Source organism: Hibiscus syriacus, unplaced genomic scaffold (genome assembly GCF_006381635.1).
Source record: "Hibiscus syriacus cultivar Baekdansim isolate YM2019G1 unplaced genomic scaffold, ASM638163v2 tig00113721_pilon, whole genome shotgun sequence".
NCBI lineage: Eukaryota > Viridiplantae > Streptophyta > Magnoliopsida > Malvales > Malvaceae > Hibiscus > Hibiscus syriacus.
Genome location: NW_024063468.1, coordinates 1,092,402 through 1,116,162, shown reverse-complemented (window position 1 = coordinate 1,116,162; position 23,761 = coordinate 1,092,402). Strand labels below are relative to the sequence as shown.

Sequence of the window (23,761 nt, the reverse complement as noted above, 5' to 3'; positions counted from 1 at the left end):
ACTCTTTAGTGAAGGCTTAAGATTGACTTTGCTCCAATCTCATGTGTGCAAGTCTTTCTTCATACACGAAAATCTTCGTTTTTCTTCTACATCTTTATGGTCTTCACTTCAAAGCAATGCTTCTTCTATGGATTAGACCTCTCTGTTCTTCAGGGTATGTCTCTTTAAACGCAAATCCTTGTATTTGAGGCTTGAAATCTTCATTTCAACTTGGGATTTTAACATCCTGCATCTTCTCTTTTCAATGGAAAACCTGTCAAAATCATGTGTTTATGCATGAAACATGAATACAATTAAATGTATCAGTGTAATGCATTATCTTTTATGCAAATGATGTTCTCATGAATGCATAAATGTTGAATCAATCTTTGTTTGCCTTCAAAGTGGCGAACTCAGTCTTCTTCTACTTGATCATTCTTTCCAAGGTCTGCTTCATATACCCGTGTAACAACTCACAATTTCCAACTTGCATTTTTGACGAGCCCTCTGATCTTCTTCCATCGTCTTGTCGTCTTCATCTTCCATCTTCATTTTGGATAAATCACTTTCTCTCTCATCTTCTTGCTATGGTCGTAAACATGATCGTGTTGCCCCAGTTTTGGAGACTATGTATATGACTGTGCCAAACTCCACAAAGATCAATGGGATAACAACATCTATTCTGATTTAACTCTTGCAGCACATCCCAAGGAGGATCTTCCCCAATTGTTCATGTTACCAAATCATTTCTCATTTTAACCTTGAAGTTGTGTAAGACAACCTTCATCTTGGGTAATGGAACCAACACATGATCGCAACATTAATTCAGCATCATATTTACTGGTTCGTAAATCATTTGACAACATATTCATCTTTTCTTGCAGCTTCTGCCCATATCTCTCAACTGGAGAAGCTATTCGCATAGCTTTCAGAGTTTTTGTATGGTATTACAAGGATACCAAAACTCCGTAGGAATTAAAGTGGGATATCAGCTCGCCCACATTAATGCATATGAAACCCTAAGAGTAAAGCGACTAATGATGGACCAAATGATCGTATACAATAAACTCCACCATCGTTGTTTCACCATTTTCACCCCTCATTCATTTCTATCCCATCGGAATGATTTGTCAAATTCAATGATCATTCCACAAGTCTTCATAGGCTTCCAAATATGCCCCACATTAATACCTCCAGTTGAAACATGTCGTCACTTGTGCCACAACATTATCTTATATTGATACGGGCCTTCAAAATATTCCAACACCTCAACTTGTAAGGCTCATTCTCAATTCCTTCTTGGTCTTCTTGTCATCTCGACATGATGTGGGTTCAGTCATGCCCAAACATTATCTTATACTGGTACGGGCCTTCAAAATGCCCAATCACCTCAAATTGTAAGGCTCATTCTTCATGCCTCCTTGGTCTGAATCTTTTCATCTTAACATGATGTGGGTTCAGTCATGCCCCAACCTCATCTTACACTGGTACGGGCCTTCAAAATGCCCCATCACCTCAAATTGTAAGGCTCATTCTTCATGCCTCCTTGGTCTGAGTCTTTTCATCTCAACATGATGTGGGTTCAGTCATGCCCCAACATTATCTTATACTGGTATGGGCCTTCAAAATGCCCCATCACCTCAAATTGTAAGGCTCATTCTTCATGCCTCCTTGGTCTGAGTCTTTTCATCTCAACATGATGTGGGTTCAGTCATGCCCCAACATATCTCAACATGATGTGGCTTCTCTTTACATCGTCATAAACACTTAAGAAGTGATCGACCCTTCTAACAAATGTCTTGTATTTTATACAAGTTGTAATATGTGTCTCTTCTGAATGATGAGATCTTCTTCTTCTCGATGAGTTATTGACAACGTCACAAAGAAATGTTGCCAGCTCTATCCTTCATCCATTCTGATCTCTTTAGACCATCTACTTCAAGATTGCGGAATGCTTCACGTTCCGGCATTGCTTATTCTTCGTCTCAAATAGAGGCACAATGAGCCTCACCAGCTTCAAGGACCTTTCACATTTGAACTGTCCTGTTTGAAAATGTTTTTCTTCTTTCTCTTAATTCAAAGATCAAATAATGAAAGAATTTTATAAAACATTACCCCTTAATTCAGGCTTGCAATCAAATCAAATCATAGACATGAGTTCACAGAATATCAAAAGAATCAATAACTCTTTAATATTTTCAGGGTTATAGCTCTTTGACAATTGTCAAAATTGAGGGGTTGGTTTTAGGCTGGCTTCCTATTTTCTAAGGCTTCGACCACCAAAATACCATCTCTTTCTTGATCATTGTGACCATCACAACATGCCCTTCTTTCTTGGCTTGGTATTTTAATCGGATGCGGACAAAATGACGTAACTAGTATACTCCATTACTAGACTTTCCAGAACACTTCCATTTCAGTTCTCTGAAATCTTCCATTTGTTCAAGCTTCGTAGACTCCTCTAACCAAGGTAGTGCAGAAATATCGATCTAAAAATGAAATTTCTGAGTGCTCGTGTGAAATTGACTATGACAGGTGTTCCTTAACTCCCTTAGTCCATTTTTATCGCAACTCCTTATTTATAAAATTAATTTAATTTGCCATTGTTTGGCTAGCTGAAATCAGCTTTATTGTAATTTGCCTTTATCGGGCTAGCTGAAGGGTTCATCTCATCACAAAGTCTTTGACTTGACAATCACAGTGGAGCATACACCGAATTGCCAGGTACCCGATCAAGGTCATGGTTTGAATATAATCTATTCATAAAGCCAGGGCTTTCGAGTTTCCTCTATAACCAATTGCCTTAGTGGAATAGCTCAGCTTTATTGTATACACATATATTATATTTTTGATGGGTATGTGGATTCAATTTCTTAAGCTTGTTAAGAAGAACCTGTCATAGTCTAAGTGTTGTTGAAAGTCAGAAAATCTCATCGTTAGAGTTCAATTTCCAAGCAACTGACCTAAACTATATTCACCTACTCGACTATTCCATCCGTAAAGATCATAATCATCATTGAACTTTCATCAACAAAAGTGTGGTCTATTCAGTTTTGTGATATCATACACAAAAGATGCCCCATGTTGTCCGCTCCTATACATACCTGAATACCAAGCCTATGGTTCATCCCTTTATGATAAGAGAAGGCTATATCGATCCCTGCAATAAAAAAGTATGGTGTTCGAGTGTATCTTCTGGGGGGTAAGGTCCATGGTCCTTGTTTTATCAGGTTTCAACCTTGCCATTTTGTCGAAGATTTATAACTCTAATCATTAAAGAGCTTTTAATTCAATTGATATTCAAAGAATTTCAAGTCATGAATTTGATTCAATGTCCACCATCCTTAAAGTAACATGAATTCATTTAAATATCATTAAAAACAACTGATGAGAAAGTTCAAAAAACATGTTCAAACAGGATGTTGCACACGACATAAAGTTTCACTATGAACAAAATGATTCCTGCGTAGTCAGGATGCCCCATTATTCTTCTGATGCAGTGGTGTTTGATTCGATCGGGTGCTAAATATTGTGCTCTGGTGCCCCACTCTAGCTCGTCATCCATTGTTCCACCAATTCTAGTGTCAACGTCCCATTTTCTACAAGTATCTCTATATCCTTTAATAGCGGCCTACAATTCCCCGTAGAATGCCCCAATGCTCCCATGCACTATCTTGATCATAGCTGTGAGCAGAAGGGTCTGGTTGCACTTTCACCGACCTCAGTGTGAGGTATTGACCTTTATCCAAACGGGGATACCGATCTGATATAAAAGTTTGAAATACTTTCAAAGTATTTTTTTGGATCTTGGGACTTTCTTCGGACGACTCGAGTACCTTACTGCCCCTTTTCTCTTACGGCTGTGGGAATTTTGGACATGACATTCATTCACCTCATCAGATCTTCGCTCTTCATTTCTTAATGGCTTCCTTCAACCACTTGAAATCGTCTTCAAATTGCTCAAAATTGATGAGGCTCATCCCTTGGTTTGAGTTAGATACTCTGGGGTAAAGTATCGCTCTTGATGTACCAGTCTGATGAGATTGCTTTCCTTTATCCTCCATTTTCTCTTTATCAATAGCTCGTGGTTCCAGCACCTGGATCACTTGATTCGATACGCCTTGTAGAGAACCTGATGCTTGATTCATCGTATCTTGTTGTAATTCGACCAACTGCTCTTGCAACTGATCTTGTGATTTCTCATTAGTTTGCTCCATTGCTTCCATTTGTTTGCTCATGATGATGAGGAACAAAATGAATGAATGATCTTGTTATTACTGTCACATAACCTCACATAAGTTACTTCCATGGTTTCATAATTAATGCATGTAAAATGCTTAAACAAATACATGCAATGCAATGCAAATGCAAATGCAAATGCCAAATGCAAATGCAAAAGGTGTTAATTCCAAAAGTGACCACTATAGAACAACATTTCATTTAGACAACAAGATTTCATTACACCATACAACCAAAATACAATTATGATTCTTCGTCTCTTCATTTCCTTGAGTCGTACTCTTCATGGAATCTGACATTGCACCTCCAAAATTGTCGGCGTACTTTATCATCTTTGATGAAGTCGAACGTCCTTAAATTGAATCTTGGGATCTCTATCTTCACTTTCAATGCAAAATAGTCTTCATGTCTTTTTGAAGTGTCTTCTCGTCCTTGGTATTACTGCATCTATCTCCTGAGGGAACATCTTCGGCCTTCGCTCATTTGAAGAGAGTCTTCGATCGACTTCTAACTTCATTCACCGGATGTCTTTCTTTGTGGATCGGTCTTCAATCAATTTCAGATTTTTTCATTCATCAGATGTCCATCTTCATGAATCGTTTGAATGTCTCTAGATCTCTCGATTTTGACTACATGGTTAAGAGTTTCTTGCCTCATTATGACAAGCCTTCTTATTAGTCAATCACTTGCAAATTAACACATTTGAATGACATGAAGATGCAAATGCAATAAATCCAAAATAAAATAGACATAAACAAACAATGGGTTAGTACACATAATATAAACAACAAAATGATGAGTATAGTAACAAATAAAACCTACCGTCACATGCTGACTACCCAATCATGCTTAGTAGATCCTACTCAACATGATATCTACCCCCATGCTTTGTCATTCACAAAAAGTCCTAACCGCATGATAACTAATTCGCATGCTTGTTCGAGAAAATAAACCTAACCGCATGATTTCTAGTTCGCATGCTTTGTTTGATAAAATAAACCTAACCGCATGATTTCTAGTTCGTATACATTTATTCAAAAAGCGAAAATAAATTACTCGAAAACTTTTCCTTGTGTACACTCCTCACGGGACTCTTAAGGTTCGGGTCAGGCTCGACCTAAGTTCAGGCTCTATGTTCATTACATGCTGGGTTAGGTTCTAAAGCAATAGGTTCTCGAATTGTCCTTGTCGGTGCCCCTTGGGCTGCCGAACCCTCAATCCTGGCCCATCACAGGCTTTAGGGGATCGAGTTCAATTCGAGGGAACACACCTCCTTATGTCCATGCGGAGGTGAATACCATCACGAGGACCATAAGGTGTGAGCTCCAGAAGTGATCCACTATCCCATGCGGAAGTGAAAACCACACGAGGGAGTAGTATCTCACTCCTACTTAAATAGGATGGAGCGGGGTTTTAGGTCATGTTATGCAAATGCAACTGTGTAGTGTGTGAGGAAAAGTGAAAATAAAACAACCCATATTCTCAAAATACTTAAAAGATCAATCCTCTTTCAACACAATTAATCTGAAACCAATAACAAACAAATCAATACAACTATTTATTGATTAATCAAATTAAAATCAAACAGAGGATCAAAAACCAAATTAGAACGAATTTATAACTTTCAATTGCAAAGACAATCAATTAATTGACTATAGGCCTGACTCACTAAAAGGTCCCCAGCGGAGTCGCCAAGCTGTCGAAACGATTTTTAAACCGGTGGGGAAGCGAGATTTGGAAAACCGCATCATTTTTAATTATTCTCTTTACGATTGAATTTTAATTAAAAGCAATGTGATTTTAGAAAACCTCTCATTTCGAAAAATTTGGGAATTCATTCATGATAAAAATACGGGTTTGAAGAGTCGCCACCAATCTTTGATTAGGGTGTGATTGGGCACCCAAAAATGTTTTGCCATTTTAAATAAAAAAAAATAATTTTAATTAAAACAACAAATTTAGGTATGCATTACCAAAATTCGAGTTCGGGAGTCGGTTACGCGTGGGGAAGGATTAGCACCCCCACAGCGCCCTAAATCGGTACCTGTCGATTAATTAATGTCTTTGCAATGAAATTTACAAATTCGAGTTTAATTTGATTTATGATCCCCGACAAAACACCACATGAATTTTACAAAATTCAAAAGCACCCAAAATAGATTGAATTAAAATTACCAGGCCTTTAGAAAGATAAAGAATATTCGATTATTTACAAATATCGAGACCAGATCTTAGATAAGTTCTAACTATCTTTTCTCGATAAATTTAAATAGCCGAATATTTCTTTTTCTTCCGTTCCCAAATTTTAAAAGCGATAAATTAATTTCTTAGGTGTCACTGATGGAATATACTTTTAATTTAAAATCATCAAAAGCGGATATCTAATCAGCTAAGACAACCCACTTAAAATAATTTTAAATTAAAAAGATATTACCTTTAATTAAATTATGTAAATACATTGAGTTTATGCACGTGAGGCTAACATGCAAATCATACTAAAATGATGTCATATAAAAATTAATTAAACCAATATTTTAAAATATCATGCAATGTGACATTTCCATAAAAATTATATACACATTTTATAACTAAAAATATACTATATACATAGTTATATTTAATGAACAAATATGACCTAAACAAAACAAACGAAAACATAATACAACAAATTATAAATTTCAGAAAATAAATATATTTATTAAAACGAGGACTAAATGATATCAAATAAAACTTTAATAACCTAATTATAAATAAAATACGAATTAAGGTAGAAATGCTAGTATTATACCATATTAAATATTAAGAACTGAAATGAAACTATTCCTATTGCAGGGGACTAAAAACAGAATAAATCCCAACACACTCATGACTAAAGTGCAACATGCAAAAATATGAAGGTCAAATATCTAAACAACAGAAAATAAACAAATCAACACTAGGACGAAAATTAAATGAACCATAAAATAAATAGACAGAATTAAAAACATGCAAACTTCGACCTAGGGACTAAAATGAAACATGCGAAAATTAACAGTTCAATGTATAAAGAACAGAAGCTAAATACAATACCACTCAGGACTAAAATTGAATACGCGTAAAATATGGAGACGAAATCAGAAACACAAAAACACCTATTTAAGGACAAAAATGTATTAAGCTGCAAATGAAAATGACTCATATGGAAAATGACCCAAGCGCAAAACATGAACCTTAAGGATTAAAATGGTAAAAACAGAAAATAAAAGGTTAAAATAAAATAACAGAAATTAGAGTGTGAAAATCAGGAAAGATACAAAGATAACCGTTCGGATGTATTTTCTTTGATCTGCCGTCATCCACCGTCCGATGGTCCTGATTTTTCAATAGGTTGTTTGTGTTGGCATCGCGCAACTTTTCACCGTTCGGAATATTGATCGCAGATTCCGATCACCGGCAAGAGGCTAAAAACCGTCCGGATTTATTTTCTCCGATCCGTCACCGTCCACCGTCCGATCGTCCTGATTTTTCAATATGTTGTTCGTGATGGCCTTCCGCAACTTTTTACCGTTCAGAATATTGATCAAATATTCCGATCACCGGCAAGAGGCTAAAAACCGCCCGGATTTGTTTTCTCCGATCCGTCACCGTCCACCGTCTGATCGTCCTGATATTTCAATATGTTGTTCGTGATGGCCTTCCGCAACTTTTGACCGTTCGGAATGTTGATCGGAGTTCCCGATCTCCGACGAGAATCCGGCAGATTACAAGAAGTGTTGTTTTCTATTTTTTTTTCTCCTTCCTCTCACGTTTTGGCCTCCTCTATCTCCCTCCTCTCTCATAATTGCATCTCCATTTTATCATTGAATGTCATTTTGTCTTTTTCCCTTTTTTTCTTCATTTGTTGCATCATTAGGTAGGAATAGTGAGGGTAGGTAATGGATTATGTATTTTGCTTTTGACTTGGAAAATTGCTTAAACTTTCGGTGGATGAATGATTCTTTGAATTTGGTGGATTTGTTGCAGATTTCACGTGGGCAGCTCGGTTGTGGTGTTGTAACCGGGTCTGGATCCTGTAAAATATAATATGTAACATTAATAATAATAATAATATAATAATAATAATAATATAATTTAAATATAATATTTATAACCCGGACAAAAACGGGTGTCTACAGAATTTTTGTGAATATGGTGATCCTTCACAAACAACAAGTTGTTGACTTGTTTCTGGGATTTTCATAGGAAACTTCCTGTTGGCCGTGGTTGGTAGATAGCAGCGCATGTCTAGTGAGACAAACAAGCTTACATAAGCTTGTTAAACAGATAAGATTGAAGTTTAATGGCTGAAAGGGATTTGCATTGCTCAATTTAAAACCTTTTGTTTAAATCCAGAAATGATAAAAATATCTCACTTACAAAGACTTGTGCATGTAATCCAAAATCTTTGCATGTAATCAAGATTTTTATAATTACTATAGATTCAACGCATCATGTTTGGGTTTGTCTCCACGTAAAACGGTAACTCACCGTCCTTGCTATCTGAATACTGCAATTATTGGCACTTTTAGCGGGGTTTAAAGAGAAAACGTCACAAAATTACAAAATTTACGACGTTTATGTTAAAAACCCGCTATAGATTGTTAAATGGTGGCATTTTTTGAAAACGCCACTGTAGACGTGTATTGTAGTGGCGTTTTGCTTAAAATCGCCGCAATATTTAAGTACTTTGGTGGCGTTTGTAATTACAAACGCCGCAAATGTTTAGTTTTCTATCTTTCTACACCTGTATCCCTTTTCATTTCTTTTTCACTATCTGTTTATTTCCCTCAAAACTCTATCTTCCTCTCACAAAGCCGCTGCTTGATGCTGTTGTGGTCTTCACCGCCACGCCCATCAAGATCTCCACACTGTTTCGAGTCAGCCCAGTCATCCTTGACTCCGACAACTTGTCTTGCCATTTTTCATGGAAAGGTTTGAAATTGTTAGGTTTATGACGGACCGTAGCTTTTTATTTAGATTCAGCTAACTGTTTTCTCTCTCAATATATTAAAGATATAATATGTCACTAGTCTTCTAAAACTAGAAATTTCATTATCGAAAATTTATTTCGTTTTGCTGATTAACTGTTCGCAATTTCAATTGTCACGTAGTTTTACTGAAATGTTGATTCCTTTTTGAAGAATGATTTATTTCGTTTTTTTGCTTATGCCTTTAAAAGCACAAAGGTGTTTTTGTTGTGTAATTGTTAACTAATTGTGAATTCTTGACTGTCTAAGATAGTTGTTGGCATTCCCTTTCCAAATATGTAGGTATTCTCAGTTATCGATGATGTTTTCAAACAAATTTTATTTTTCTTGATTGCTGACTTCTATACACTTTGCAGAAATGATAAACAAATCGCATTAAAGAAGAAATATAATAATACATACAGATCATCTTAAAACTTCTGAGTGGAAATGAGTGATACTGCCAGCAAGCGTTCACATCTTTAAATCAAGCTCTTGGTATGCCTAGCAAATTTCCAGCCTCAAGGTTTATTTATTTGTTTATTCTTGTAGTGTTTGTTACTTGATTTGGTAAATCAGCAAGTCGCATTTGCACGTTATTCTGTATTTGCAGATAGTTGATTACTTTATTTACGCATACAACAATGTCTTATAGCAAAAATTACTTTCAAATGAAAAGATAATAAAGGGGACATCTTCGTGGACATTTGACATTGTCTAAATCTTATAACAATGTCGTTTGGTTTACCTGGAAGCCTGGATTTGGCAAACTCCGATACTTGAGGTTTAGTGTTTTGTTGGTTATGGAAGTTTTATTTTTGTATAGAGAATTATATTCAGAGTTATATACCTGGCTGTTTGTCTTTAATACAATAATTATAATGGTGCAGGTCCTTTAGTTGTTGAAGAGCGGACTTAGTAAAAATCCCAAACATCTCACTGCTAGTTCCGATAAAACCTATCCTTTGGGGCTTCTTCAACTTAATGCAATGCGTCTACCTGATATCTTCTCTAACGATTCAAGCTTTCAATTGGACATCACTGTTAACTTTCGATTCCTTGTCTACGAATGCTTGATTCAAAATTTAGAGTAGAATTTGAAGTTTAGGAACAACGGGAAGAAAATGTCTTTGCCTTTTACACAAGTGTTTGGAATATGAGTTAATGTATTATTTTTTATTTCTTTATTTTGTTTGGATTGAAAGTCATACAAGAAAAAGAAATAAAAATTAAGGAAATGAAATGATTATGAACATGTTGTTAGGAGTTTGTCTATACTGGCGCTTGTCAATATAAATGCCGCTATATAACATGACTTTTTGGGCATTTGGCAGAAAAGCGACTCTATATAACATGACATTGTGCGCCGTTTGGCAGGAAAACGCCGCTACATAACATGATCTTTTGCGGCGTTTTATTGTCAAGAACGCTACTAACTTTTGTGGCGTTGGTTTCAACAAGGCTTTTTACGGCGCTCTTACTATCGGCGGGAGGGATTTTAGCGACGCTTATAAACGCTGCTATAGGGCTAAAAAGACGGTTAAAAATTTGTTTGTTTCACTCCTATGTTTTAAGAATGTGTGGTATTGTACTTTTTTATCTCTGATTTTAATTTTAAATTGTAATTTGATTTTTGATTTGTTTAAAATAAATGCAATCTCCCTTGCTTTGTTAATATTATGAGTTTCAGAATCATTTTAATAAATCACTTCTATTTGTGTTGCACTTCACTGCATCACATTAGCCAGTGCAACCACTTTTACCATCTAAAACAACTGTCCCTACAGGGTTTGGGCCCTGGCAACACCAAGTTGAATCTTAATATAAAATCATCTTAAAACTTTCAAATTTCGTAAACCCTAATCTACATTATTCATTTCACATGATATTCGTCTCATGTTATGTTTTTTTCTCAACCGTGATATTCTCTCTATTGTTCGGATCATCGAATAAAGTCCTTCGTATTCAAGAGACCCCAATTCAGAATGATTTTTTTCGATTAATTGAATGATTTGTTTATAACTTTTTAAAATTAAATATCTTATTTATAATCTTACTGATAATTGATTGACATGTGATGTAATTTACTCAATAAGAAAATTATAAAAATATGTTTACCAACAACACCTTCTAATGACCGTTTTATTTTTTTTTTTACACATAAATTTTGGTAGCTTGTGTTTTGACAGTGACTTTTTTATTCAGTAGAAAGCCCAAATAAAAGGCCAGGGTGCGCTCTAGATGGTGTGGGGATTGCAGAGTTTAGGGAATCCATTATGGAAGCAGAGCTTATCGACATGCCTCTTTGTGATAAGAAAGTTTCATGGTACGGTCAAGGAATGAGAGAGGTGGCTGCTTGTTTCTTGTTTGTTAAGCAACGTTTTGGTTGATGAAAACCCATTCTGCTTTTAATAATTAGTATTGGAAATTTTGACTTTTTAGTCCAAATTCTCTTGCGTATCACTATAGATTAAAACGTGGCAATGAATGGAGATTAGAGGATAACCCCTATTTTCTCTAGTTAAAATTATGGCCTCATCTTCATTAAGATTTCCAAGTGATCAAGTAGCCGCCTCTACCTTCTATATAAACCCTATTCTCAATTGAGCGAATCCCCATCTAAGAGCCAAAAATGAGCTACTTGTCCATTTCACAAATCTCCCCCATCCTCTTCTTCACCATCCTTTTCATTTCCGCCCATGCAGCGCTCTTTGAGATCCGCAATGAGTGCTCCTACACGGTGTGGGCGGCAGCCTCTCCTGGCGGAGGTCGTCGCCTAGATCCGTTCCAAAGTTGGACAATCAACGTGCCTGCTGGCACGGCCATGGCTCGTATATGGGGTCGAACCAATTGTAATTTCGATGGCAGTGGTAGGGGTCGTTGCCAAACCGGTGACTGTGGTGGACTCCTACAGTGCCAAGGCTGGGGTGCTCCACCGAATACCCTGGCCGAATATGCACTTAACCAATTCCAAAACTTGGATTTCTACGATATTTCCCTAGTTGATGGTTTCAACATCCCCATGGTGTTTGGTCCGACTAGCGGCGGATGTCACAATATCCGGTGCACCGCGGACATCAACGGGCAGTGTCCGAGTGTATTAAGGGCTCCCGGTGGGTGCAACAACCCATGCACGGTGTTTAAGACCAACGAATACTGTTGCACTCAAGGGCCCGGAAGCTGTAATGCGACGGATTTCTCGAGGTTTTTCAAGATGCGGTGCCCTGATTCATACAGTTATCCACAGGATGATCCTACGAGCACTTTCACTTGCCCTGGTGGTGCCAATTACAGGGTTGTGTTTTGCCCCAGAGGCTCCACTCATCTGGAGATGGTTGGAAGCAAGAGCCGAGAAGAGTAAAGGGATTGTATTTGGCCTTTGATTTCCAAATGATGATCAACCTGTTGATGTATTTGTACGTACTTTTATGTTGGATGTGTGTTTGCTTGATGCGAAAGCAAAAAATAAAGCTTATGATGATTCAGACATCGCCATTGAATACTGTATTTAGGGTTTCCATGTCACAAGTTATTGCTTTCATAGAAATCTCAAAGTCCTACGTATTTCGTGGCACATACGCATACTATATATATTTATTAAGAATATGGTACTTTCGTCTTTCGAGATCTAACCTAACCTAACTAAATCCGATCACGTAATATAAAGTTTGAAGACTTTCTCAAAGTTAAGTTTTTACTAGAAAGTGTTTTCCAGCACATATTGTCTAGTCAAACTAGATAGAGTTTATACTTCAATAGTTTATTACACGTTATTTAGAGTTATTTTTATCTATACCCTTAAATTATGATTTATATTCTAATTTTATCCTCAAACTTTTGAACATTTTACTTTCTTCCTCAAATTATAAACATTATTTTAAATTAGTCCATAAACTTTTGAATATTCCGATTTCATCCCCAAACTATGACTCTCCTTTTAAATTAGTCTATAAACTTTTGAATCTTCCAAATTCATCCTAATATATATAATTAGTTTCAACCATAGCTTAATATAAATTTTATTTCTTTAAAATATACTAATATAATAACATAGCTTGGCCTAATAATTTTAGGAAGAGGGACATGATTAGCATATATTGATAGTTTGGGATGAATTGATCATTCAAAAATTCGGGATCAATTTAGAATGAGGATCATAATTTGAAGATGAAATTAAAACATTCAAAAGTTTAAGAATCAATTTAAAAATAAAAATCATAATTTGAGGACATATAATACAATTTCGAATTCAAGGGGTAATAATTTATTTGAAGTGGTTATTTTATTTCTTCAAATATTTTCGTTTTTGTAGAATCTAAATTTTTAATTTTTAATTTAAATAGATGATTTTTTTGTCCAGGGACATAAGGGATTGGATGCATATTAATATCGCTTCTCCGGGGTTTTATGCACGGGATGAATGTGATTGGGACTTATTATTTGGCTCGATACTTTGGTTGATTTGGAAGAATCGCAATAGGAGAATTTTTTATCTGGATTACATTGAACAGGACTCTGTATTAGTACAAGGTAGGCGTCTTCGTTTCGAAGCTAACCGAGCAATTGAATCAGCTTTGCAAAGGACTTCGTATTCTTATCGAATGATTAACGAGCCTGCTCATTGGTCTCCGCCTCCTACTAATTGGTGCAAGGTTAATACTGATGGCTCCCGTAAAACATGAAATTGTTTTGCTACATGTGGGGGCGTTATTCGATCTTCGAATGGTGGTTGGATTCTTGGATTCTCTAAAGTAATAGGAATATGCTCTATCGTTGAGGCGGAACTATGGGGAATACATGAGGGTCTCTCTCATGCGTGGAATCTTGGTGAAAGACAAATCATGGTTGAAGCGGATAGCTTGGTGGTTATTCGGATGTTACAGGGAAACGCTAATAGAGGTGCGATATTTACTCTTCTATACCGGGTTAGTGTATTATTAAACCATGAATAGACAGTTATTTTGAGGCATATAAACCGGGATGCGAATAAGGTGGCCGATAAATTAGCAAGGATAGCTGCAGCAAGAGGCGATGCTCATACGATTTTCTACACCCCACCGCTGGAAGTATCTAGTTTACTACAACATGATTCTGTTGCTTGCAATTTGGCAGTAGAACATTAAGTGTTGGCTTATATCTTTATTTCATCAAAAAAAAAGTTAATATCAAATATGTTGTATTTTTGTCAATACACTACAGCAAAACTGTACATTTGCAGCGTTTTTTTACCTATAGCGGCGTTTTTAAGCGTCGCAAAAAATACCTGCGGCGCTATGACAAACGCCGCAAAAAGCACCGCTGAAAATAGCGTCGCTAAAGTTCGCGGCGTTTGGTAACAAAAAACGCCGCAATAGGTAACGATATATAGCGACGTTTGTCCAACAAACGCCGCAATAGGTGTTGATATTTAGCGGCGTTTTTCCAATAAACGCCGCAATAGGTGTTGATATTTAGCTGCGTTTTTCCAACAAACGCCGCAATAGGTGTTGAGATTTAGCGGCGTTTTTCCTACAAACGCCGTAATAGGTGTTGAGATTTAGCGGCGTTTTTTCCACAAACGCCGTAAAAGATCTGGTATATAGCGGCGTTTTTTAGAACAAACGCCGCAAAAGGTCATATCTATAGCGGCGTTTTAAGATACAAACGCCGCTAATTACCTCTTTATAGCTAAAAGAAATTGATTTTGCAAATTAAAACTAATTTGTCAAATGTTGTTTTCTACTCTTTTATTACTCAAATTTAACCTGTAGCGGTTTCCAATAAACTTGACATCCATAACAACAAACTTAAAATCCATAACAAGAAAATTGAAATCCATAATAATAAATCAAAATTTACATTAACGTAAATATAATGTAGTTCAACATTATTAACTATAATAAACAATAATGTCTAAGATATTTTGCTTCTAATCTTACACATTCTTCAAAACTCTTCGTCACAATGAGGCGCTTAAATTCAAAGAGATAAATCCAGTTTATATGGGAAAACAATGATGCAGAGCTAGTATCGTCCTGTCATTTCTTGCATAGATATTTGCTTCATGAGGTCTTACTCCAATTGGCATGCCACTTGAAAAGGTCCCATCCATGGCAATGCAAACCCGATCTCTAGTTTCATATCCAAATAAATCATCAGTTTATATGAAAATCCATTATATCTTACGTTAAAAAAGTTAACAACACATTTCTGCATGGTCAGTCCCAGCAGTCAACAACTCTATGGCATGGGCAACCATCATGATGATAAGCAAAATATAGAAATAGATCTTAATAATTGTGCAGAAACATCCAAGCTTGAATTTCATGATAACTTCTAACAGCTTATCGGACCAAACATATTTTAAATCAATAGCACCCAGAAAAAGGCTCCAAAACTGCATTCCTAACAAACAGAAAGATATAAAGATGGAAATATGACAGCTTACCAAGGACCAAATCCTTTCAAGCATTCTGCTAAAACAACCTGAGAACAGATAAAAGCACAATCTAACTTAAAGATAAGGAAGCAAAAAGAGAATTTAACGGAGATTGTAAATTAATATTTTATCCCCATTTGTCACCTCAGTATTTTCCCCAATAATTTCAATTATAAGCCCCATCAACTTATGTGCATAGGCCATTGGTTTCAATTGAATGCTTTTCTGTGCCAAACTGTACATGATTTCTAACCCCTAACAGAAGAAAATAAATAAATGAGATATGTAATACAAGGAAAGTACATACCATTGTGAATGGCCTGATGTATAACAAGTGAGAAATATACAATTCTATTCAATGGCATGTTGCAGAGCAGAGACTATTAGCATTACCCAACATTATTTGTAACATACTTCTCAAACCCTGATGAGTCTGCTGGTGAGCACACTGAAACCAGAACACCTTCAGAAAAGTGAATAGGTGAAAAGCTTGACGGATGGAAATGCAAAGAATATATGGAACTACTTAGTTGAAACAACAAAAAACAGAAGTAGCATAATAACAACAATCGTTTCCAAGTTAAAACACATTTTAGTCAAATAACTGAACAAAGACTTGCACGAACCTCTTAACTATTAAAATGTTTCAATGAAACTAAAGGTAAATAGAGCTACATCTTTTGGATACAATGCATAATAATTAATATCTTACCAACCTCGCGATTGCTGAGTTGATCTAATTGATAAGATCCATGCAAGCGCAATATTTTAACTTGCATGTGAAAATATAAAACTGCATCCAATCATAAAATTCCACTAAAAAAAAGAACCTAACTTGCTTTCATAATTTTATTAAGCTGAAAAACCACATTAGTCTGTCAGACACATACCACGATATCTAGCCAACCCACAGCAAGTGTTGATGACATAACTTCCCAGTATTTGGGATTATTCTCCACAACCTACATTCAATAAACTGATTAAATAACACCATCTTAGATGAATACAAAAGATTACGAATCAGTCAAACAACTCACAAGCATAAACTCTAGAACTGTGTTAGTACCATACAAAGAAGTTAACTTCATAAGGAAAATAGAAGGTTAATTATTTCAGGACCTGCAAGTTTACAAGTTCTTTTTGAAAATCAACAAGCTTTGCGTGCACTGTTGGGTATGTTCCTGAGAAAAGGCTGTCGTAGTCCTGCCAAGACACAAATTGGTTATTAGTAAACAAAAATCTTTAAAACCAACACAATGTAACGCTTAATGGATATAGTTAAAAAAAGGAAAGGGATTTACAGCTAACCGATCAACAAGGCGTTCAGGTAACCACGAATGAGATGGCTTTTCAGCATAAAACATTTTCAATAGCTCCCACGCAGCCTTTAAACTAGTTGGCTCCTCTCATTTTTGAGGGGAAAAAGGCAACTTGAAATTAAACGAAAGTACCATTAGATTAAAACCTTCAAGCTTAACCATTAGATTAACACATTCTCCATTCTCCCTCCTTTCCATTCTTCATACCAAATAGAGCCAAAATGTCTGGTACAAAATAAAAGAAGAGGAAATTACCAATATGACTGACTTCGGGTAGTCGATAACCGGAACTGAATCCGATTTCTAACCACCAAGAAGGGAATTTATGTCTTTGTTGTACTTCATTATGTAATCCCACCTGAACACAACAAATTCAATATTTTTCAGAACAAAAGAAAATAAACTCCAAATATATTTTAATAAAAATGAAAATTTGAAAACTAATTACCAATCAGCATCGTAAGGTGAGGAATTCATTGATATTTTCACAAGCTGGAGATTGCGTTTTTCTGCTTTAGAGTAGAGCAAAAGGAGAGACTGAACCGTATGCGATCATCCACCAATGAGCATCACTGACTTCGCCGTCTCCGCCGCTGAGCTTCACTTCCACTATTTTTCCTCCTGCATCGTCTTCAACGGAGGAAGGAGCGGCGAAAACTGAGACCCAAAGGTAGTGGCCACGTGACCATGAGACGGAGAGCCTAGAGATTGGAGACTTGAGACAATGACGGAGGGGATACACCGCCGAACCCTGGGAATCTGTACAAATCGGAACTAAAGCACCTCTGCCAGAATCTGACGAGAAGCCTTGCATTTCTTTTCGCCAGTAAATCAGTGAATGGGTCTGTTAGTCTCGGAGCGTTAGGGTTTTGGGATGGAGTATGTAAATGTTGAATTGTTGAGGAGAGGATTAAAAAATTCTTATTAAAAAGTTTCATTTGTACGGCGTTTGTTCTAAAAATGCCACTAAATTACAGTCTTTAGCGGCGTTTGTATAAAAATGCCACTAAAGTAAATTATTTAGCGGTGTTTCTGTAAAAACGCCGCTATAGAATGAGTCTATAGCGGCGTTTGTACAAAAAAGCCGGTAAAGACTCGTACTATAGCGGTGTTTGTACAAAACACCACTAAAGAACATTATTTAGCGGCGTTTTTATAAAAATGCCGCTATAGTATGAGTCTTTACCGGCGTTTGTTCTAGAAACGCCGCTACAAATGTCGCTATTAACCCATTTTGCTGTAGTGATACTAACGTTAATTATATTACTATATATTTTTTTTATTAATATTGACATTAATTATATTATTTTTCTTAGATAAAAAAATCCATAAATCTTGAGAAAATTAGTCTTTGAACCCACAAAGCATGAGAAAGGCCAGAGTTTCCAACGCCAACAAATCTAGAGAAAGCCTACAATCTCTAAGCCCAAAAATCCCGAGACATGTTGGAGTTTGACCTTGGGAAAGACCATAATCTCTACTACCCACAAATCTTGAAATAAGCTATAGGCTTTAATGCCTAAGGAATGCCCGAATCCATGAGTAATATATTTTTTAATTATTGATATATTGATTTATTAATCGGATAATTTAAACTAATAATGTAAAAAATTATTATAATAATGATATTTTCAGTTTCACATTATCATTTTGTTCATTAAGGGAGTCAGAAATATGTTTTAATATTGATTATTCCCATATATATTTGAATATTTAAATTTTTTAGACTAATGGAATTATAGGATACTTTCGAGGGTGATTGAATGTGATAAACCCATTTGTAGTGAAGATAGGGAACAGGAATACCGAGTTACCAATCCACGTAGAAGCATCATGAAAAACCTATACACTAGTGTCCGTGATTGCGACGGCCTTCTACCTCAGACTTAGAGGCAACCCCACTGCTCATGCATAGATTTCATAATTTGACTGCTTACTCTAATATATAATATAATGAATTGAGTATGATAATATGCATCTAAATTACAATTTATTCAATATATACAACAAGATTGAGATAGAAAAATAGAAACTAAAATTAAATTCAAACAAAATCTTTTATACTAGTATATCAGTATAATTTAATTTCTCAAATCTAGTTTAGTATTAATTATCGTCGATCAAAAGATAAAATTGATACATTTAAATAAATTTTATACACTTAAAAAGTATGGATAAAATTACTGTATATTTAGATTTGTTATAGATAAAATACTCCTTAATGAATAAAAAAGTACTTATTTTTTTAATTGAAAACGAGTCAAAGAACATTAAAAATATAGTCGACATGATTAAAGGATCTAAACCAGTTACCTTAATGAAATCCGTTAGACTTTTAGTAGTACTCCCAAAAGAAAAATCAGCAGGCAGCAACAGCGTTGAAGATACGCATGGCGAAGTGATTAGGTTCCATAAATATTAAGTTCTTTATCACATTGGAAAATAGAACCAACAAAAGAGGAAGCGTGGACTCAAAGAAAACTCCATGATCGGTGTAAAAAGCTTGTTGCCGCACCATGCAAATGCAAGCGCAAGAATATCTCTGCCCAGCACCAAAGAATAACCAGCAACCAAGAAACGAATCACCCACGTCTTCATTTTTTCAGTTTCTGATATAACAATTTACTTACACCTCCGAACTTCAATGAATGACTGTTAGAACTCACAATGGCATCACCTACTAATTATGACAAGCGGCCTCACCATCATCCTTCATCTCTCTGGTTTTCTTCATTGAATTTGGTTCTACTCCTCATGGCACCTCTGGTTGTGTTTTTACTTCTCGTTTCTACGCTGAGTCCTCAACATCCCTCGACTCTCTATCCGCTGTCGTTTTCTTCTTATCGTTCTTCGATTGTGCAAGAGCCAACTTTTAATAATTCCATCGTCAATGGATCCTTCACAGATTCTTCTTCCCTGGAAGCAGAAACTGATTTTTTTGCTCCCAATGTGCCCTTTTCAGATGCGATTATGGAGAAAGAAACGCCCCAACTTGTAAGGTTTTTCTTTTCTCCTTTTTAAAACCCTTTTTCTCTTTTTGTTGTTTTCCATGGAAATTTTAGAACTGTGGGATAAAAAGCAGGAGGAAATGTCAAAGAATAAGGAATCTGAAGGTATTGTAAAGAGAAACAGCAAGTTGGAGAGGATTGAAGCAAATTTGGCAAGAGTTCGGTCTTCCATAAAAGAGGCTGCTTTGGTTAGGAATCTGTCATCGATCCATCAAGACCCTGATTATGTGCCCCAAGGTCCAATCTATAGGAATGCCAATCCTTTTCATAGGTATACTGGCTTTAATCACGTGTTCGCGTTTTCTCTTTATCGAATTCGATCTAACAATTAACCTGTCCAATTGGAATGAATCAGGAGTTACTTGGAGATGGAGAAGCTGTTCAAGATTTACGTGTACAAGGAAGGGGAGCCGCCGATGTTCCACAATGGTCCATGCAGGAGCATATATTCCTCGGAAGGGAGGTTCATTCATGAACTGGAGAAGGGAAATTTTTATAGAACTCAAGACCCTGACGAGGCATTGGTTTATTTCCTTCCATTTAGTGTTGTCATGCTGGTTCATTACCTCTATAATCCCGGAAACTTCAAAACCGATGCCATCGGACGGGTTGTTGTAGACTATGTCGATGTCATTTCCGGTAAACATCCTTACTGGAACCGGAGTCTCGGTGCAGATCATTTCATGCTCTCATGCCATGATTGGGTAAGCAATTGTTCCTTTCAAGCCTAGGAAAAGCCACTCTACATGATTGTTTTTGCTTTATTTTTTCATTTTTTTTGGGCAGGGGCCACGAGCATCATCCTATGTGCCACATTTGTTCCATAAATCCATTAGAGTTTTATGTAATGCAAACACTTCTGAAGGATTTAATCCATCTAAAGATGCCTCATTCCCAGAAATCAATCTCTTAACAGGTGAAGTAGAAGGGCTATTAGGAGGCCCTTCTCCGTCTCGTCGGTCCATTCTCGCCTTTTTCGCCGGGCGTCTCCACGGCTACATCCGGTACCTCTTACTCAACGAATGGAAAGACAAACGAGACCCCGATGTCCAAGTATTCGATCAACTCCCCAGGGGTGTTTCCTACACGTCGAAACTGAAGGACAGCCGGTTTTGCCTATGTCCGAGCGGATACGAAGTGGCGAGCCCGAGAATCGTGGAGGCGATCTATGCCGAATGTGTTCCGGTGTTGATTTCGGACAACTATGTGCCACCTTTCAGTGATGTGTTGAACTGGAAAGCGTTCTCGATTCAGGTTGCGGTGAAGGATATCCCCAACATAAAGAAGATATTGATGGGAATTTCTCAAAGGCAGTATTTGAGAATGCAGAGGAGAGTGAAACAAGTGCAGAGGCATTTTGTAGTGAATGCAAGTCCAAAGAGATATGATGTGTTTCATATGATTAACCATTCGATTTGGCTTAGAAGATTAAACATTCAGGTTCGGGATTTTGATCATTCTTGATTTTCATGTCTCAAGCCTTGTTATTTTGTTGTATAATTTTCCTATTGTATTTATGGGGTGAATAAATTTTAATTTAATTTTAAATTATTTGAGTTAATTAAACCAATTTACATTTTTTATTTAAATTCCGAGTTGAAATCAAATTTCAATAGATGTTTCATTCTCAAAATATATCTAAGTGTTTTTTTTATATTTTTCTTTTTATTTTGATAATTAATTTCTTAGGTAAAGTACCCAGATGATCCTTCGATTATAGGGTACTTTGTTCAATCCTTCAAGTTACAAAAATGGTCACCCAGCTATTACTTATGTTCCAAATTTATTTTTTTTCTATTAAAAAATCAAATTCATCATTTTCTAATTGTATAAGTTGGACGTTAACATGATAACTGAGATATGATAAGTCGTTTGAGATTTTGGGATCATATTTTATCATATCATAGTCAACAAGTTAACGTTATATCGTCTACTTTTTAGTGAGATATGACGATTTTGGAACATAATAAATAGTCAAGTGACCATTTTGTTATTTTTAATAGTCAAAGAATTCAACAAAAGCACTACTCTATGATCAGATGACCATTTTATAACTTTTAATCTTTTAATAACCGAATGACATAATAAAATAGTAACATATAATCGGGGACCATTTGTGTACTTTACCCTAATTTCTTTTATTAGAACATATAGAAAATTAATAAGAATTTAAAAAATAAATAAATAGAGAAACACTGATAAAAAAATAAAGTGTTAAATTAGATGCGGTTAGAAAGTCGAAAGTCAAATTATTCATATTAAATAATAAATAACTATTTTATAAAATAAATGAAATTTGTGTTATTATTATTATTATTATTATTAGATGCCGTGCAACCCATTGTGTTGCTTCCTCTCTCTCTCTGCTGACTGTTTAGAGGCTTCCAATTGCCGAAAAAAGTGTTTATCATTAAACTATATAATAGAGTATGGAATTTTAAGAGGTTCTATTAATTAAAAATTTAACCTAAACATTATATATATACAACCGGCCAACTTTAGGCTTACAAGTCAAAGGGCTGGGTTTACCCCTACCCAAATATATTTTAACCGAAATTCTCAATTTAATTTTTTTATTTAATTAGTTTAGTTTCTCTAATTATAAGGAATTTTGTTTAAATTCTTATAAAATTTTAAATTTCAAACATTATTTTAATATTATCATCTTACTGAAATACGTTAATTTTGTAATATAAAAATATATTGATGAGCAAAATAGTTATTAAGACAGTACACGAAATAAAACTTGGCCATATCTTCATATTAGATTTCGAAGTGATCAAGTAGCCGCCTCTACCTTTTACAATGATCTCTATCTTGCCAAAAAGCCGCCTGTCTATGCTTATATAAACCCTCTTCTCCAATGAACAAATCCACAAGTAAAACCCAACCATGAGCTACTTCACCCTTTCCCAATTCTCCTCCATCTTCTTCTTCACCATCCTTTTCGTTTCCTCGCATGCAGCTCTCTTCGAGATCCGCAATGAGTGTTCCTACACTGTGTGGGCGGCAGCCTCTCCTGGTGGTGGTCGTCGCCTAGACCCTTCACAAAGTTGGACCATCAATGTGCCTGCCGGCACTGCCATGGCTCGTATCTGGGGTCGAACCAATTGCAATTTCGATGGCAGTGGTCGGGGTCGTTGCCAAACCGGCGACTGTGGTGGACTCCTACAGTGCCAAGGCTGGGGTGCTCCTCCGAACACCCTGGCGGAGTACGCGCTTAACCAATTCGGAAACATGGATTTCTACGACATTTCGCTAGTTGATGGTTTCAACATCCCCATGGTGTTTGGTCCGACTAGCGGCGGTTGTCGTAATATCCGGTGCACCGCGGACATCAACGGGCAGTGCCCGAATGAGTTGAGGGCTCCCGGTGGGTGCAATAATCCGTGCACGGTGTTTAAGACCAACGAATATTGTTGCACACAAGGGCAGGGGACCTGTGCTCCGACGCGTTTCTCGAGGTTTTTCAAGGAACGGTGCCCTGATTCATACAGTTATCCACAGGATGATCCTACGAGCACCTTTACTTGCCGTGGTAGTCCCAATTACAGGGTTGTGTTTTGTCCCAGAGGCTCGCCTCATCTGGAGATGGTCGGAAGCAAGAGCCAAGAAGAGTGAAGGGTTGGAGCAGTTGATCATCAGCTGGGAATAAAACTAAAATGTTACGATAATGAACCTGTTGTTGTATTTGTACGATGGTTGTGTGTTGTGTTTGATGTAAGAGCCAAAAAAGTAATAAAGATAATCCTTATGTTTTACAATGAATCTGGGTTTCACGAAACAAAATTTTATAACTGTGTCGATGAAAAT

General features: G+C 36.3%; 3 protein-coding genes and 1 pseudogene across 3 annotated transcripts; 3 read left to right on the top strand and 1 right to left on the bottom strand.

Annotated features, from left to right (window-relative positions):
- The first annotated feature begins 11,820 nt into the window (after positions 1-11,820).
- LOC120186819 (osmotin-like protein OSM34) lies at positions 11,821-12,698 on the top strand. The gene has a single exon (XM_039190659.1). The coding sequence runs from the start codon at positions 11,836-11,838 to the stop codon at positions 12,562-12,564; it is 729 nt and encodes a 242-aa protein (XP_039046590.1). The 5' UTR covers positions 11,821-11,835; the 3' UTR covers positions 12,565-12,698.
- Positions 12,699-15,326: 2,628 nt separating this feature from the next.
- On the bottom strand, positions 15,327-17,754 carry LOC120186960 (annotated as a pseudogene).
- Positions 17,755-19,607: 1,853 nt separating this feature from the next.
- LOC120186959 (probable glycosyltransferase At3g07620) lies at positions 19,608-21,416 on the top strand. Its single transcript, XM_039190764.1, has 4 exons — positions 19,608-19,934; positions 20,023-20,219; positions 20,304-20,652; positions 20,735-21,416. The coding sequence occupies exons 1-4, from the start codon at positions 19,608-19,610 to the stop codon at positions 21,410-21,412; spliced, it is 1,551 nt and encodes a 516-aa protein (XP_039046695.1). The 3' UTR covers positions 21,413-21,416.
- Positions 21,417-22,825: 1,409 nt separating this feature from the next.
- On the top strand, positions 22,826-23,614 carry LOC120186906 (protein P21-like). The gene has a single exon (XM_039190736.1). It carries the CDS (start codon positions 22,841-22,843, stop codon positions 23,567-23,569), a length of 729 nt encoding a protein of 242 aa, XP_039046667.1. The 5' UTR covers positions 22,826-22,840; the 3' UTR covers positions 23,570-23,614.
- Positions 23,615-23,761: the final 147 nt, after the last annotated feature.